Source organism: Topomyia yanbarensis, chromosome 3 (genome assembly GCF_030247195.1).
Source record: "Topomyia yanbarensis strain Yona2022 chromosome 3, ASM3024719v1, whole genome shotgun sequence".
Taxonomy (NCBI): domain Eukaryota; kingdom Metazoa; phylum Arthropoda; class Insecta; order Diptera; family Culicidae; genus Topomyia; species Topomyia yanbarensis.
This window is the reverse complement of record NC_080672.1, coordinates 91736801-91756320: the sequence shown is the minus strand read 5'-3', so window position 1 is coordinate 91756320 and position 19520 is coordinate 91736801. Positions and strand designations below refer to the sequence as shown.

General features: G+C 37.4%; 1 protein-coding gene across 11 annotated transcripts in view; it reads right to left on the bottom strand.

The window, feature by feature from the left end:
- The window catches only part of LOC131691432 (beta-arrestin-1), a 253193-nt gene that overhangs the window by 41938 nt on the left and 191735 nt on the right, over positions 1 to 19520 (bottom strand). For 9 of the 11 annotated variants that reach the window (XM_058977814.1, XM_058977815.1, XM_058977818.1 and 6 more), the window contains exons 3-4: positions 9877 to 9980; positions 9653 to 9795 (exon numbers count right to left, since the gene is read on the bottom strand). In XM_058977814.1, the coding sequence (XP_058833797.1) occupies positions 9653 to 9795; positions 9877 to 9980 (247 nt within the window). The remainder of the gene's footprint in view (positions 1 to 9652; positions 9796 to 9876; positions 9981 to 19520) is intronic. The other 2 variants (XM_058977820.1, XM_058977823.1) reach the window with 1 other exon arrangement.

The window sequence follows — 19520 nt, the reverse complement described above, 5'->3', positions numbered from 1 at the left end:
TTAACCAGGTAAGAAACCCAATACGTCTAAAAAGCCTTTAACAAGTCGACATAAATGCAGTAAACTTGTTGTCTTTAGTTAAGTTTGTCGACGATGGTGGATACATAAGCCATGTCGTTAGTGGTTGCAGATCGTTTACTGACGAAGCCATGTAGTTCTCTGACGATGATATGAGGTGATGGTGGACGGAGTTTTTTGTAAGTATCGATAGTGGACAATGTATTCAAGAAAATCTTTAATTGGCTATCAGTATTTTAGACCTGCAAATCGAAGTAATTTGTTGCCCATTTCCATAAGCTGGAACCTCGGAGATATTATGATTGTACCAGTAGATACAGCAATTTCCTATGGGACAGCAATAATCAACATGTAACTCCGGAACCGAAAGTCAGATCGAAATGAAATTTAACAGTAATCAATGAAAGTATTGATCTTTCACTTGATATCAAGTTTGTAAAAATCGGACAGGAATTCGCAGAGAAATAGCTACTTTGATTGGTCATTAGAAAAAAAATTAACTACTAGAGGTCGCAGGCCGCTGTCAACACTGATGGTTTATTATCTCGCTCTTACATATGCTAGGCCTATTAGTTTGACACACATTGCCCCGGGTACACACATGGCAAAGTAATGGGATACAACATGCTAGAGCCAGACTCCATGTTTCAATCCGTGAACACGTGGAGACGCTTTGCTTCATCTAGTAGTTATAATCTCTTTTGTCATTAGTGATCAAGTCCTGTGAATTCAAGTAATTTTGCCTCTACTTCAATATGTATGATACCAGGTAATTTGCTGTGAGACCGCTCTATGTAACCCGTAACTCTGGAACCGGAAGTCCGATCAACCAAAAATTCGGTAGCAGCTTACGGGAGCGTTGTATCGTACATTCGATACTAATTTATGCAAATCGATTCAGCCATCTCTGAGCAACTTGTGTGGGTTTAAATGACACACACACACATCCATACACACATATATTTTCCTATCTCTTAGAATTGAATCGAATGGTGAAAGAATCTCAACCCTCCGGGCCTCGGTTGAAAAGACACAACCCACAATACGCTGCAGTTGAAGATGCGCATCCAACGTATAGTGATTGGACATGGCCCGAGATGTCACTAGAATTAAGTCACAACACTTATCCATCCACTTGAACTAAGGTTTGTCGATACTTTTAGGATTCCTAAACTTTCATTTCTCCACGAAATTTGCAAACTTTCGGGCGTCCTCTGACAAAGTTGAAGCTATACGATCTATCAGAAATATCACCTTTTCAGTGTCAACGAACCGGTGCTAATAACTGTGTTTTTCAGATTTCATCAAGTTTTTCATTTCCTTTTTAACGTCGTGTATATTCGGAAAAACGGGCGATCCAACGTTTCTTTTCTCGATTCGATTGTTTCGGATGTAGTGAACGTGTAGCTCTTTCAGTCAATAGGTACACTCTAATTGTATCTAGGTTAAAAGGTTATTTCGATTGTAAGAATAATACATTTTTATCCCAAAAACACTCCTAGATTGCGTTTTCTCCTAGAGAATAATGTTAAAATTGTGGAAGTTAAGGTATACGTCGGAAGTTAACCAAGTCATTTAATAAATATTTCAAAAAAGTCATCATCTTCTGCAAAGAGTGACTAGTGCCATTTATTAGAAACCTGCTTCAAAAGTGTTCTCAGTGTTAAAATCCAGTCCACGATATCATATATTTCATCTTACCTCGGTTTTGTAACAACACTTTCTCGTGTTATTTTATTTGGAGGCCTATCAAGGGACACCCTCAGGCCTTTACGAGAAAGCTTGGAAGAGAAAATTATTTTCCTCCTTAGAAAATTTATAGACACATTAGCAGATGCTCCTCCAATGGGATTGTCGCTCTTTAGAAAACGTAGCCCTCTCTAGCATTTGTTCTCGAAACGTGCCATCAAAAGATTGCTTCAGTTTTTCTCCGCATAATTTGTACGCGAAATATGTCAAGAGCATGCGGAGTCTCTCCACAATAGGAAGATTTCCATGATTCTCTCCGCTTTTTCCACACCGTGCTTTGTTTCCACAGTGAGCAGCTGTATGGTTCAATTGTTTGCAACGACGGTTGTTCATGCTTCGCGGCATAAAAAAGCAAACAGATGAACCAGCCCAGATAAAAAAAAACACAGTTTGAAAGCGCAGTTCCGGCAAAAGGCCCAAAACGAGACTGATGGAAAATAAGTTTTCTTATGTTTCTCGATTTTTGCTGAATGCAATTGATTGCAATCTAGAACTTTCACTGACTGAAGCAAAGAGTTCTTGAATGAGCTAACTCTATACTTCAGCAGATCTTCGCAATTAGGGCCCCAGTCGAAGACAACACCATCAATCTCGACTTCCCTGGCGGGCATGTAGACAAGATACTTAGATCACTCGATATATCGATGATGTTAAATGGCTTATCTTTAGTCCTGAAGTAGACCATTCAGGGCCAAGATTAATAGATTGATATAATTTGTATCGAAAAAGAGACTTATTAGAATTATTTTTGCTATCGGGGAAACATCCAAATCGATCTCCATTGAGCCTGAAGAGAATTGCGAAAATGTCGCAAATTTCTAGGCAAAATGTCACAAATTTCTAGTAATAAATGCGGATTAAACTTAAAATATTATTTTTTTTCCAATTTCTGGCGCAAGTTTATTATTTTGGAAACCTGTAACCTATTTTTGGGGAATAGTAAGTATTATTTTGAACATTTGAAGTCGTTGAATCATTTGAAACTGCTGATAAAAATTGAGATTTCAACTCTTTTATGAGAACCGTACTCTTCAAAAAACACTCGGTGGCAGAAATTGAAAAAAAAAACTAATTCAAATATTTGCTCAATCGAAATTGTGAACGTACTTTTTTCGATGTTTTTAAAATCTGGGGGTACGATAGGTCACTATATGTCACTATATTCGAAGTTAAATAAAACAATGTACACACCTAGAAAATCAGCGGCTCAACTTTTTTTTTTTGAAGAGTACGAACACTGCAGATTAGTTAACAATTAAAAACACAGAGAATAAATGCAGTCCATTGACATAATTCAGGTAGGAAAATGAGGAAGTGGCAAATGTTGTGAAAAATCATGAAACTGCGGAAGGGAATGTTGAGAAAACATGTTTTTTCAGCAGCAACGATTGGTTTTGTACTTACGAATGACTTCTTCGGTGTTCTTCGTCGTCGCCAGTGTGTGGAATTGAAGTTGTGCGACGATCATGTTTGCGCATCAGAGCATTTTTTTGGGATTCCTTTTGCTTCTCTTTTTTGATTATCTACTTCAACAACACCTTATATTATTATATTGTTAACTCACGCGTAATATCTGGTGCGCTTTCATTGATGACGAGTATTTTCCTTTTACACGAGTAAGTAATGTTTTGAATGGAACCCTGAATTGTTTAAAGCCTGATCGAATACTGGCACCATCTTGAACAGATGCAATTGCGTTCTTCATATCCTCTACACATCGTTTTGGCGTTTTCGCAAGAATTCACGAACAATTTTTCTGTCAAAATAATTTCAAATTACATTATAGTAGTGACAAAAAGTGCCGCCAAACGGCTAACCTGTCGTGCCCCCAAGCGTATGTTTCATGTTGATATCCGTATTTTTTTTTTAAACAAAAATATCGAATAACCAACACAATACTCGTATTCTGCATTAATTTCTAGGTAAGAAAAAAAATCATCTTGCATTTTTTTACATTGATTAAATGTATTGTACTGAGGACGAAAGACAACGCGTTCTCTCAGAAAAACATTCGAAAGCATAAATGACGCCGTAAATAACACAGCTGATCCACGGAAACAGCCGAAATGACAGTCGTCAACGATGTTCTCAACCGTGTATCTAATTCACGCAACATGAGCGACATCTGCAATAACATAACAAAGATAATGCCATATACCCGTTGTACCTCCATACCTATTTAACCCCATTCTATTGTATGCACTATGGTCTCATAGCCGTATTTAGAAAGACAAAACTTTTTGCGCGCACACGGTAGATTGAGACATATGATGTCTTTGGTAAACTTTCTTAGTACTTTTTTGGCGATCCTTTCGCAATAGTTAAATTAGTGTGGTCCTTGTGGTTAGGGTGTTCAAGGTATTAATTTTTTGGGTATGTAAAATACAGTTACGTAATGTTCTACGAAGTTACAAAACAATAAAATTAAAGAAACTGAATAAACCATGGCTGTCGTTAATGATTCATACGTTCTGATTCTTTAAATGTTTAAGGTAGGGTGACTTTTGAAAAATAGGTTTTCTTTTAATAGTTTTTAATGTGTTAATTTCTCGTAAATACTTTGTTCTAGATATTTTTTTAACTTTTGTAAGGGTACAGTTTTGTCGAAGCAAAGAAATATCTGACATAATAACTCATAAAGTATAATTCCACAACATCGCTATAATGCATGTTGCTATATTGACTATGTAATAGATAATTTGTGTTTAGAATTAACCAGAGTTTGCTATTAACACTACTGGAAATGCACGCTTTGAAGAAAATAATTTTTGTTTTGAAAATCGCTTGTTTGCGCAGTTACAAATAATTTCCAAAACAAATATTATTTATTTCAAAGGTTCAAGGTTGCAAATGGATTTTCAGTCTGTCAATTTCATTCGAAAGATTGAAACATTGGTAAAAAAACTGCGACGATATTAGATAGAACCTTGGTTGCTTTGGTAAAACTGTGCCTTTATAAAAATACTAAAAATCTCTAGGCCAAAGAATTTAGGAGAAATTAAAACGTGTAGAGATATTAAAAGAAAACCAATTTGTCGAGGCCACCCAACCTGCTTTTAATATTTAAAAATGGTTCATTCAGCAAAGTTACTCTAATTTAATTGTTTTATAATTCTGTAGAACATTGCGTAGCCTAATTTCACATATCCGAAAGGTTGATATTTTGAACACCCTAATCACAAGCACCACCCTAATTTAACTAACACGCAACAAATGATAAAAAAGTAAATTAGTTATAGAATTTGCGTTTCGACTTCGTCTCATCAGAATCCGACATTAACTTAGTGACATGACTAAGCTAGCGCCGCACAGTGGCTCGGCTTAGAACAAAAGGTAGACTAAAGTCTAAACTTTGTCATATCAGTTCAAATAGGACGGTTTTGTGTAATTTTGTTACGCTCAATTCGTTTTTGATATAAAAATATTTTTTTTTTTGTTGGAGACGAACCACTGCGACCAGTATTTAGATCTATTGTGCTATGCCCCTTTCTTAATTTAAGTGTACTATCTACTATGACATATCACTATTGATGATTGATTGTCGTTATTGAGATACACAAAAATAAATTAAAAATCAAAATAAATTAAAAATAAATGTTTACTGTTTATTAAGGTGGCTCAAAAATAGTTTTTGTCGAAACAACTCATAAGTTATTGTAAAAGTAACTGTTGTGCGCTAGATTCGTTTTTGATATTAAAAATGTCAGAAAAATACAAAATTCTCACTCTTTAGGGTGGCTCAAAAATAATTATTTTGATGTAATCGCTCATAAAATTGTTTAATTGTAATGTTCATGCGCTGAATTTGTTTTTAATATTAAAACATATTAGATAAAAATTCCCTCTCATTAGGGTGGCTCAAAAATAGAAATTTTGGTGCGTTCAATATTTTTTTAGTAGTAATGTTTGTGCACTGGACTGTTTTTTGATATTAAAACATATTAGGAAAACAAACTACTCGTTTTGGAGGTTATAAAATAATTATTTTGTCGTTAAGGTTCGTATTTTTCTGTCTGTTTTGGTACACCGCATTTGCGTTTGATATTCAAAAGAGTTAATTTCCTCCGCATTGGGGTGCTAAAAATTGATCGTTTTGTCTTAGCGTTTCAAAAAAGGTGATTTTAAGGAACGTTGAATTCATTTTTGACGTAAATGGATAAGCAAAAATAACTTCACTAATCAATAGTTCGCGCATAATTTTGTTTTCGTCATGGTTCGAATTTTTTGCCCATGTGACTGCTTCAAACAGATTTTTTTTGGACACAGGAATTAAGTGAATGTTTTATGATAAAGTATTTCGGGGCTACCATAAGTCTCTCATCTCATCACATGTAAATTATTCAAACAGATTTTATTTCACTTAGGTTATTTTGGGATACTGAATCGATTTATCTATAAAAGGTTGAACAAACGATAATTTAAAAAGATACAGCTTAATTCGATGTTGATAAAAAATTCCTTTTGCTAATTCATATATCTAAAAAATTAAGCGCAATTTATTTTCATTTTCATCCGATTCTGATGATGATTCGTCCGATATTTTCTGCTTCATGTTATGAATACTATCAATTTCTATGGGCAGGGTTGGGAATCAAACCCATGCGAGCTGCTTACGAGGCAATCGATTTACCATCTACGCTATGCCCGCCCCTCCACAGTTTGTTTTTTAGATTAAAGGCATGGACCTTGGCTACTAAGAGCAAAGATAGGGTCTTCCGCACGTGCTCGATTCACAAACGCGTGGGAACAAGCTAACATATTGACTTGATCATCGGAGCGTTTTTATGTATACGAGAGCGCGGGCGTACATGTGCGCGGATGATCGCGATTGCCCTGAATTGTATTATAGCAAAGGGTACGAGTGTTTCCATGTGAACGAGTCGTACACCCACGTTAGACGAAAGGTTATTCTGGGGCCGAAAATTGTAATACTATTGGGAAAGACGGAATCGTACTTGGAGAAGTCTGGAGTAACCGACTGTACGAAAGCAATGCACTATGTGGTAGGAATGATCTGCTGGCAGAAAGAACTCCCTTCGGATGGGCTGGATCGTATCATGGTAATAGTTCTAATCATTTTCCAGAGCATCAATGAAAAGAAAAACTGTGATGTCATTATGCTATATTTCACCCTAAGGAGGAAAATTTGGTAAAAACCAAAATTTCTCACTAGGGTGAAAATTTGTTGGTAAAAACCAGTCTTTGTACAGGAGGGCACAAATCCTTATTTCATACTATGTTGCGTTTCGGCTTCGCCTCATCAGAAACCGACACTAACACATTGTCGAAATAGATTAGCGCCGGCTTGACGCAAATCCCTTAAAACTAAAACACACTATGTGTTTCAATCAAACGACTGATCAAACGTGATGTCCCGTTCGAGCAGAAGTCCTGTTTATGCCGATGAGACACAAGTGAAGCCGAAACTTGTCTTGGCTTAGCAGGCCTATGCGAAAGCACTATGCTATATTTCACCCTAAGCCGGCGCTAATCTATTCCGACAATGTGTTAGTGTCGGTTTCTGATGAGGCGAAGCCGAAACGCAACATAGTATGAAATAAGGATTTGTGCCCTCCTGTACAAAGACTGGTTTTTACCAACAAATTTTCACCCTAGTGAGAAATTTTGGTTTTTACCAAATTTTCCTCCTTAGGGTGAAATATAGCATAGTGCTTTCGCATAGGCCTGCTAAGCCAAGACAAGTTTCGGCTTCACTTGTGTCTCATCGGCATAAACAGAACTTCTGCTCGAACGGGACATCACGTTTGATCAGTCGTTTGATTGAAACACATAGTGTGTTTTAGTTTTAAGGGATTTGCGTCAAGCCGGCGCTAATCTATTCCGACAATGTGTTAGTGTCGGTTTCTGATGAGGCGAAGCCGAAACGCAACATAGTATGAAATAAGGATTTGTGCCCTCCTGTACAAAGACTGGTTTTTACCAACAAATTTTCACCCTAGTGAGAAATTTTGGTTTTACCAAATTTTCCTCCTTAGGGTGAAATATAGCATAATGCTTTCGCATAGGCCTGCTAAGCCAAGACAAGTTTCGGCTTCACTTGTGTCTCATCGGCATAAACAGAACTTCTGCTCGAACGGGACATCACGTTTGATCAGTCGTTTGATTGAAACACATAGTGTGTTTTAGTTTTAAGGGATTTGCGTCAAGCCGGCGCTAATCTATTCCGACAATGTGTTAGTGTCGGTTTCTGATGAGGCGAAGCCGAAACGCAACATAGTATGTGATGTCATGTTGAACGATCTTCAGGGGATCAAAGACATCGTTATACAAGTGGATGTTCTGAGAAACTGATCTATATCGAAAGGAATGACATATACCTTCAAACAGCAGCTATTTGAACGAATCTTTCCATACCAGGCCAATTTCTGAATTTAATGCGACAAATTACGTCTCGAGTGCTGATTTAACATCGAAAAATATAAGGCATACGATCCTAACCCGACCCGGTACTAATTCTGTTTAATATTATTTAAGGATACATCATAAGCTTCAGCTTCTCTGATAATTACCGCCATAAACAATCTAGAACGAATATACATAGCGAAACTAGTTCATAGAACGTGACGCCTCACAGCTGATATCTACGGTTGCACGAACGATTGCAATTACTGCGACCGTTCCAAGTGAGTGGAAAGATTATTTGTTCCGGAGGATAACGTAAGGCACAAGCTGTACTAAAAGAAATGAGTTGAAATCATCCGGACAGGAAAAAAAATTTCAATTTACGATCGAGCCATGCCATGGAAACCATCACGCTGGGTGCACGCTCCTTAAAAGTAATTCCGGACCCCATGGCGAAGATAGCTCCAGCTGCCAGACATCCAGTCTGACTGACTTTACATGATATAGCTGTAGAACAATTTTAGAGCAAGCTGATGTCCAAGTTGGCATATATGTACAGTGTGTTACACTACAGTTATAAATCGTGTAAATAAATATTATATGTGAATGCAGAAAATCTAAGACACGATGGATAAAACAAAGTTCAACAAACTGATATTTCCAGCGAATTAAATATTTCGGTTCGATTAATATGATACGCACTGTACGTGGAACTCGGCAAAGGACTTAAACCCCCGAGACGAGGGATATGAAGCACACATGTATGAAATGTAGCCGTAATGGAGCAGCAGCAGCCAACCAACCAACCGTTACGCTTCGTAACAGCGCCAGCCAGTGTGAAGAAACGTGTGGTTTGGCCGGATCGGTGGTAGCGAACGATGGGGGAGCCCATGAAAACTACTAGCACGGCGATATCCGCCCTACAATAGTAAAAACATAAATTTTCTCGTGGCACAGTCCACAGCAAGGACGTGTCCCTCGAGGAAATAATGGAATTCAAAATGCGGAGCATGGATGAGAGAAACGGCACGGAGAATATTGTTTTTTCCGGAATATTATATTATGAGGTTGGGTCACTGAGTTCACTACAAAGTTTTAATGGTAATTAATTTGTAACGAGAGAATGAAATGAAAAACAATGATTAAAAAGTAGTTCGCAATGCACAAGTAATCTCAAGCGAAGGACACCACCATCATTTTTACCTCACTGTATCGACAGATACGTATTTCGTGTACTAACTGCAAGCTTCTTCAGTGTCTTGTAAAATGACAATGAGTTCACGAAATACTGTGATGATTCGATTTATCAACTTTGTGAACTGGGTTTGTTAGCCTACTAATTACAAGTGACTATTTGCTATGTTCGTAAACGATTTGAACGTCTTATCACTAACATAAGTGTTAAATATTATTACTTTCTTTACCACATGTTTATCATCTTTTAGATATGAAATATGTAAAATGTAAAATACAACCGTAAAAAAGAATTATGACATTAGTTGCTTAAACGAGACTAGCTTACCTGTTCGGAGGCAAGGTACAGATCTTTCCTAAATGTAAGCCCCAGCACGTCCAAATCCTCGCGTCCATAGCGGAAGGCGGCCAGTACATGTCCGAAAACTTTACGATCTTTCACGTAATCGGGATCTATCAGTACGACGCCATCTGATTGGGATATGGGGAGTGATCAGATATTTTAGTTGCGCACTGCCCGATCGGGTTCGACGTTCGAATGGATCTACTCACTAGGGTACTCACCTATGGGATCGACGTGCGTTATGTGATCCACAAAGTCCCGCTTGCCTAGGTAGACTGTTATTTTACCGTTGGAGGAGCTCTTTTTGAAGACTCTGTAAGGAAAGCAGACAGGGAATCTCGTTAATTAAGAGCGACACACTTGTGTGTAAATAATAATTAATCGTCGAAGATTTACCATGCTGCAACAAGTGCACAGTTTAATTACACTCTGCAGTCAAGGATAACTAATGATGGCGTTTTAGTGTAATCATGAATAATTAAATAGCACGTGGTATCACATGCTGCAACAAGAGCCTGCACAAATAACAGCTTAAGATACTCATCAATGGATTGCATCTGTCGGTGAACTATGTAGAGTATGTAACGAGATTGCATTTGTAACTTACAACCGATGCCCCAATGGGACAAAATATGCAAAACGCGAAATAATTCGAAGTGAGACGAAAACGGAGAAGAATACATTTTTTTGAGTAAACATATCTGAGTCACTGTGAACAAGGATATAAATGATTGTATCCCACATATTTTATTTGTTTAATATTTTATAGATATTTTTGGTTCAAAGAGCATTTTTTTTTTAAATTTTGATTATAGAGGAGATCATTCGGGCTAGAAGAATTTCTTTTGAAAAATCTCTAACCCTATGTGCGGGGTTGATAATCGAACCCAGGTGAGCTGCGTACAAGTAAATCGATTTACCAATTACGCTATCTCCGCCCCTCCAAGAAGAAAATGTTCAACAAAATGAAGCTTATTCTTTATTTACTTTGATGGGGATTCGAGTGGTAACATCAGGATGCTACAAATAAGGATAAGACTTACATCAACCCGTTTCCCATTTTTTTTTAATAATTTGCTGAAATTATTAGTAGTGGCGTCTGATAGATGAAATAAAGCTAATTCTGCTCTAGGTAATCGCATGAAATGGTGTTTGTTCCTCCACCCGACTCTGTCTACAAAAACATGAAACCACTTCTATTAAACTACAAATTTTGGACAGCATTATTTCGAAACCCACATCGAACAAAAATTGCTTTTCTTTTATAAAACTTAAGGAGGAAGAGTGGTGAATAGACTGCCTAAAACAAAAATTTTTAAAAACTCAATCGATCCACCCCGAGGCAATTCCTAGTTCCACCAGCAGTCTCTGCCCCAAATTTGAATTAAATCGGACAAGTCTAGCGACCGGACCAATGTGTTCGAAGTTTGTATGGCATTTTTCGACGATTTACATGAAAAAATAAGTTACATTTTAACCGCTAGGTGGCACTGTATGCATCGGTTTATTACTGAATGTGAAAATAAGAAAGCTTTTGCAAACTAGCATAAGAAAGTTAATTTTATAGTCTACAACTTTGTCGAAGACTGCACAGGTTATGTGTTTGGCTATGTAGTCTTCGGTTTACAAAAATACTATTTCATCTTTATCCGACGTTTCGGTCCATTTGAGAACCTTTTCGAGGACTCTAAAAAGAAGTTTATTATGATTTTAAAGGGGTTGTTTCATTGATTTTTAATGATTTTTACCGGTAATGGTGTTTTCTGTTGTCCGGTTTCTTGATTTGCACCAAGCGATTATCATTTCTCTATCCAGCTGTTAAAATTAAAACTACCAAACACCACTATATTCTATACGAGCTTAAGCAACTGTCACATTGTATATGTACTCTGTCAGCCGATTGAAATCAGATTTCCCCGAATTACACGGAAAGAACTGTTCTGTGAAAAATCATTTTCTAAACGGATAGTTTTGATTTCAACAGCTGGATAGACAAATGACAATTGCTTGGTACAAATCAAGAAAGCGGACAACAGCACACGCATTATTGGTAAAAAACATTAAACATTATTTTTAGAGCTCTCGAGAAAGGTCCCAAACGGACCGGAAAGTCGGATGAAGACAAAATAGTGTTTTTGTAAACTGTAAACAGCATAGCCAAACACATAACCTAAAAGATACTACAGTCAACCTTCATCCAACAGAAGACTGTACATCATTCCAACTTCCCTAGGAGAAGTTAAAAAGCTTTCAATGAAATGATGTCTGAGTCAATTTTGCATGGAGCCTAACAGCACATGGTGTTGAACTGTGTCGACTCCTACGAACTTTATTTTTTTGCGAAACAATGGTTGGGTTTAACTGTATAGTATGTTTGGAACTATTTTTGTACATGATGAGTCATCCTTTAACTATAAAATTTTTGTTTCATGTTTCACCACATAGACGACGCCAACATTAGCTTTTAAATGGAAAAAATAGAATATGGACATATTCACAAGACTTACTGGAAAAAGCTTGATCTACAACTTTGTAAAAGACACCTAATTTCTATCACTTTCCGTTGAAAAAATTAGTCTTGGCATCCTCTATACGGTGAAATAAAAAACTATTTTTTTTAATTCATATCATATACTAAACTCTTTCATACAAACATACTATTCAGCAATAGCCAATTATCATTTTGCAAAAAAAAAATCGTGGGAATCAACTACTGATACCCCTCCATGTACTGTTGGGCCCCATGCGAAACTTACTCTGGAGTTCCACGAATATCTGCCCGAAAATAATTAAATTCGTAACCGAGCATCAGTCAGAATAAAGCTCAATCTAACGGAAGTAATCGATATACAGCGGCATCACGTCCGTAATTGTGTATTGATAATGTTAATAAGTTTAACTGAGGCAGAAAAGTTCATAGTGAAAAATAATAATGAATTCGACATCGAATTTGACAACATTGAATCTAAAATCGCCCTCTTAAAAATGATGGTAAAATAGAAATACGTGTACACAATCTTCAATTCCGATGAAACTTTGCACGTTTCACCGGCACGGAAAACTAATCATTTTTTACAGTCAATCAGATCAATTTGACACAAAAGCAATTTAATAAAATGGCGTAGCAGTTTTCATATGCAGCATTTTCAAAAAAATCGATTATTGTATTTTGTACAAGAAAAACCGCCTGAGCAAGAGTTACAGGGATCAAAAATTTCCGCACGAAAAAAATATGTAGCGAAAAAAAGTTTATGTTAAAAATTATATTACACAAAAAAAACATTTTTTAAACGTTTTATTTGTTGTCAATAAAAATCTAAATAGAAAAGAAAACATTTTAAATCTGATTGTATTATGGAGAAACTACCAGTAAAACAGTTTTTCTAGTGATAACCTTAAACATGCTTTTAAATTTCATGAAAATTGACAGATTAAACTATAATATTATTACATAATATGGCATTTCGTGCATCAGTTCTACAAAACCTCTGAAAGACAAGTTCTCAAAGATGATGAGGATGAGGATTACGCCTCGATAGTGACGCATCGAGAAAACCGAGAGAGCTTATGGGCTTTTTCATATGTTCTGTTTCGTATACTTTTCACCAGCTCAAACTAACGGTAAACCATTAAAGAAAATAGAAGCCTATTTGTGTTAGTGTAGTAATAATTGTAATTTGTAGTACTAGTGCACTATTGTTATGTGCTAGTTGTATGTTTATCTGTTTATGTATCCGTCTGAGAATCTGTAATAGCTGGGTCAGGAAATTGATGCAGAACTGGCGTATATGATAGAATAGCGAGTAATAGCGTGTATTTTTTTCTTCCTAAGATTCGTTGCTCACTTTTTCCAGTGTTCAATTCGAGCATTCGATTCGATTAATTCGGGAAGAACGGATCGAATAAATTAAGATACTAATAATTTACCGTTGCACGTAAATCATCAATTTCCGGTCAGCATAGTATGACAATAGAATGCAATTGTCGTTAATGGAAAATAAATATCGTTTGTTGGCTTTTCAAGTAGTTCAAGTTCAAGTAATTCGATTGCACGTTGCATGTGTTCTTTTCTTCTACGTCATTAGTCTGGTTTTGTTGTACTTCTATTAGTTTGCCTTTTCACCACTCACTAAAAATAATATCGACCAATTTATACACTTCTACTTCATCTCTTTGCATCTTATTATCTTTATTCGGCGTATTATTTTTCGTTTTGCCTTTCTCTTATAGAAAGGATATGCAATGATGACTGACTGAGAAAGGATATGCAATGCAATCGTCAACCTAATCCCAGCGGGCCAAATTTTTTTTTCGACTGACATAAGGTTTCTGGATTTTAACAGGGGTGTACCTAGGGGTGTACAGAGAGAGGTTACAACCCCCTTGCCCTTACTGGTCATCACCCCTTTCAATTCCCTTTATATCACCCTCATTGCACCCCCTCAGACCACCACCCCATCCATCACTCATACCCTTCTCCCTCTCAACACCATCATATTTATACCACCGCTATATCACTAGGCATTACAAATTAAGCTGCAGAGTGGTTCGTTTGTGGGCTTTTCACCCTCCTCACCCACCCACCCTCGTATGACAAAATTAGTTAGTAGGAGGACAACATTGAGCTAATGATGATTATGCTAATTAAGTATGATATTTTTTTGTTTCAAGTGTTTCACCAGGTTCGTGGCTGGCGAGCCATTGTGTGTAGGTGCAAGGCGTACTAAGAATGTACTAGACACTTCTACAATTAAAACGAACATAAGCAGCCATGGAATCATAGTTTGGAGAAATGAGAAAGGAACAATTGCACCACCATGTGGACTGAAACAGGTTTTTTACTATATTTTAAATTAGATTCATACTAACGCTCATTAATATAATCAATTGTATATTCTCTCATATGTCTCACTCCAAACGTACAAACGCTTGTGGCCATCGCGTTAAAACAAGCCTTGTCACAAACGCGAACATGCAATTGCAATTATCCACACATACTTACGCCCGCGATGGCGCAAACATTAAAACACCCCGGTAATTAAGTGAACGTTTAAGCACCTATAAATTTACCAATGCGATCTCAAGCAGTAACCCACCGTTCTCGCGATCATGAATCGATCTCGCCTGGAAGTCCCTACTCTCGGTCATAGCAGCTTAGACTCATGTTTTCAATTGAATCAAAAAACAGTCGCTCATGTCCACTAGACAACACGTTGATTCTATACTATTCCCCTAGAAAGCCGTTTCCCTGAAAGCTATTCCCCAGAATTCCATCCTCCTGAATGTACCATTTCCCAGAAAGCATTCCCAATAATGTATCATTCCCTAGAAAGTCATTCCCCAGAATGCCCCATTCCCAGAAAGTCATTACCCAGAATGCTCCATTCCCCAGAAAAGTTAATGTTTTTATTCATTTGTTGTGGGGATTTAAGGAACTGATGCTGTGTAAAGTTGATGAAGATGGATCATCGGAAGCCGCGGTCCCTCGCAGGCAAACCTGTTATCCACTCGGTTTACACGAGCATAGGTATTGATTCCTTCTTTCAAAAATGAACAGCTCATTGCATTTGGCTGGCAAATAACTCTTACACGCAAACTTGTGATCTTTCGTCTGCCCGGTTTATTCAAATATGGGGGTTCTTTCAAGCTTTCCACGAATCTATATTAAAATTGAAGTGAATATTTTTACGAAGGGTTTGGTGTGTTTTTAGAGCATTTATCCTTCTTTTGCACTAGATATATTTTGTACGTAAACGTACGATCCACCCGATTACTTGGTTTACTCAAACATGTAGCACTAAATACATTCGAACGTATTTTCATACCTATGCCAAATAGTACTAATACCACAGACTAACAGACATAACATTTGAAAACAATTCTTCGCCAACGTTAGCGGTCATTTTGAATGTATTTTTAGTTGGGACTATGATCGCATTTGCGATTATGGCGCCACATAAGTGCTCGGGGGATAGACCAGTAGTGAAAAATTGTTCCTGACTCTGAGAGTTAGCTTATTTGTACTTTGGAATTAGGACATTTGGGAAGAACAGACAGAGGCAGATCGAATTTTTTTACGGAATTGCATCATAGTGTCTGTTAGTCTGTGCTTATACTGAACGACTGTTATGTCAAATGGCCAACTACCCTATAATGTCTTATGTCAAACGATATTATGCCAAAATTCTTTATGACGAACAGAATAGTCTTGCTCAAAAGTTGGAACAATTTTTCAAGTGTTGTGTTGCACTGTTGGCACTAGTTATTTACAAGTTCCATGGCAACATAACCGGGAAATCTAGTGATATGGAGGACCTCTCTTCTATCATCTGAGCTGCACACTGAAAATTAAGTATCACGATCTTCCAATAACACATGCGAATGTGCGAATGGGCATACGGATATAAAATCGAATTTATACACGCGAAGTTACATACACGCTAGCATACGCGACATACAAACGCCCACGTGACTGAACACGTTAACTTACAAACGCTCGAGCCCTTCGCGATGCTTATCTTAGCTTCGGTGCCCGTAGTTGCACTTCGTGATTCACCGAATGAGTAAAAATGCACAATGAATCAACAGAATGTTACTTGGGAGAAATAAAGCATTCTCACTGTGTATGTTTACTAATTCAATACTTTAATAAACTGGTCAATAACGACGCCGGCCACGACCATGGCTGTTCTACCGAGGAAGGGAAGGAGTGTTAGTTCGACACTCGCTTTGGTCAAATACCGAGACTACCTTTGCATCTCTACGAGAATAATGGGAAAGGAATTGTGTTAGTAGGTAAGGAAAAAGATCAGGATATGTCTTGGTAGACAATACGATCTGGACAGTGCGCCCTATAATTATTCGCTATTGATTTCCAAAATGTCAATCACTCAAAATTCAAATTTCGCAAATATGCTTTCAAAAAGTTTTAAATTGTGCGCGGTGTATGTTCTTTGGTATCTCTGAATTTGGCAACTAAGCTCACCATTAGCTTTATCTTAACAATTGCGCTTGTTATTAAAAAATGAAAAAAACAGTATTCCGACTCCTCCACGTGAGAACCCTATGTCAAAAGACAAACGGTCCAATACTGCAATACATATCCATTCACTCACTCCCTAGACCTAGGAAATCCTAGCATGTTGTTAGTCGCCTCTTACGACATGGCAGCAGGTTCCCAGTGGTTCTATTCTTGGCTGAAACAGCGCAAAAAATTTTAGCCCGCCGGACGCCACATGGCTTGCTCGAGCCCCTCGCGATGATACACAAAGACGAACATGCAATCGCGATCACACAACTATGCCTATGCTTTCACAAACACAAAAACGCCCCTATGATTTAGAAAACAGTCTAGCACTTGTAATCTGATAAACGGGATCTCAAGCACGAACAAATAAATGCTCAATCCAACAAGATCGTAAAGTCCCTACGCCCGCACATCACGTATCACAATCAGAATCACGGCCCGTTCCAATTGGCCTTAACCAGCGTTTTAGTGAATGACATTTCCCGTCTCGTCTGCAATTGTAGTGAGTGATTCTGAACGGGAGTGCTTCTGAGAATCCAGCTCCAGCAGAACGACTCAAAATTTTTTTATTTCGAATCAAAATGCATTTAATTAAAATCTTCCAAAATGCGATAGTTTTCGAGATATTTGGAATTTTGTTTCAACAAAAACAAATAAAGAGGTTTCCGGTGGCTCATAAAAAGGTGGTTTCCAGGAATTTTTTGTACATCGAAACAACAAGAAAAACAAATGATCAGTTGCGTATTTTTGAACGCGCATATTTAACAAAAAAAGTTTTTGTAAGATGTCAAAAGAAATAAAAATAGCGAATTTATAAACAACGGACCGTAAACCGGGGTGACATTGATCACTTTCCGAAGTAATCCTTGCATATTTTTTGACGCAACACATTTTTTTAAGGTTTAACATTTTAAACCATGTACTGATGTAAGAAGAACAAGATTGGTTGGTTTTACCTAAAATTATCCGCTTACAGCTATTTTTCGAAAAATGATTTCAAGTTGAAGTCCGTTTTCGTATTCCGGGGTGATTTTGATAACCTGCATGTTCACCCATATTAAGTTATTGATGTCAATGTTTTTCATTCAAATGTTTGTTTAAACTAATTTTGGAAAGATACTCATTGTTAAATAGATGTTAATTGGTATTATACAAAGTATTCAATGTACTGTAAAATTCGAGTAACCAATATTCGTATAATTTGTGTCCACCTAGAATAAAAGATTTTGAAAACCTTTAAAACTGCTAAAATTGTTTTATTTCAGTGCTTTATCAATGTATAAAAGTTGTGAATTTTAGCTTAAAATAATTTGAAATAATTGCTAACTAGCTTCACAAAAAATTGTATTTAAAATAAACGAACGCTTAAAAGTAAATTTGGTACATTCCACTCTAAAGGAAAATAAAAACTCACTTGTAATTTATTACTCTTGCTCAAATCTGAGATTTATTTGTTTTGTAAAAAATAGACACTTTACGAAGCTTCGTAAAAATAAGGTAAATTCAAATTTCGGTTTTTTGTAGTTTTTGTAGTTTTTGTAGTTTTTGTAGTTTTTGTAGTTTTTTTTTTTTTTTTTTTTCGAGAGTTGTCCTACTGGAGCTGTAGAGCTAGGTTCTCGGAAGGGCTCCCCGTCAGAATCACATACTACAATTTGCAGACGAGACAGGCAATGTCGCCCAATAAAACACTGCAATAGGCCAATTGTAGCGGGCCGTGATTCTGAATGTGATATTCATTGTACGGTTCAGGCATGTGCGGGCGTAGGGAATCGCGTGTATCATCGCGAAGGGATCGAACATTTGTACGTTAATGTGCTCGATCGCGTGTGCGTTTGTATGTCGCGTGTGCTAACGTGTAACTTCGTGTGCATAAATTCTATTTCATAACCGTGTGCCTTTCGCATATTCGCGTGTGTTCTAGAATGACCGCGCGCGGACCGTGAAGCTGATACTTAATTTTTTGTGTACGGTTCAGATTCCAGAAGGAAGTGGGTTCTTCCATATCATTAGAGTTCCCAATCATGTCGTCGTAGAACACGTGGTCTAGTGGATATGAGCTTTATTTTTTTTGATTGGTCCAACTGAATGTATGGACCTAAATTGCTAGAATGAAGGTTAAAGATTTCCGGACGTGACCGATTCATGATCGCGCATTTGCGGGTTGGCGTTTGAGATCGCGTTTGTAACTTCGTAAGTACTAAAATGTTCACACAATTGCCGCAGTGTTATCAAGTTTACGCGATCGCGGGCATAGGTGTGCGTAGATGATCGCGAAGGGCTTAAGCGTTCGTATGTTGACGTGTTTGTCGCGTGTATGTGACTTCGCATGTATAAATTCGATTTTGAAACCCTGCGGCGATTCATATATTCGCGGACCGTCATTCTGATCTTTAGTTTTCGGTGTACGGATCACATTCTGACAGGGAGAGAGTTACCCCATATCACTAGAGTTTCCGGTCATGTCGCCATGGAACGTTTTGTCTAGTGGATATGGTAGTTATTTTTCAATTTTATTATTTTTTTAATAATTAACAAAGACCTAGATTGTTTGTACCGAGGATAGATACTTCCGGACGATCCCGATTCATGATGGCGCGAGCGCGGGAGTTTGTAGGTTGACACTTGAGATCGTGTTGGTTTATGAGTGCTGAGATTTTCACCTTATCACCGGGGTGTAATCATGTTTGCGAGTTCGTATGTTGCTTGGAAAATCGCGAGGGGCTCTAACGTTTGTGCGCTGACGTGATTTTGTAACGTGTGTTCTTGAATGGTCGCGCGAACCGTGAGTCTGATATTAAATTTTCAGTGCGCGGTTAGAATTCTGGC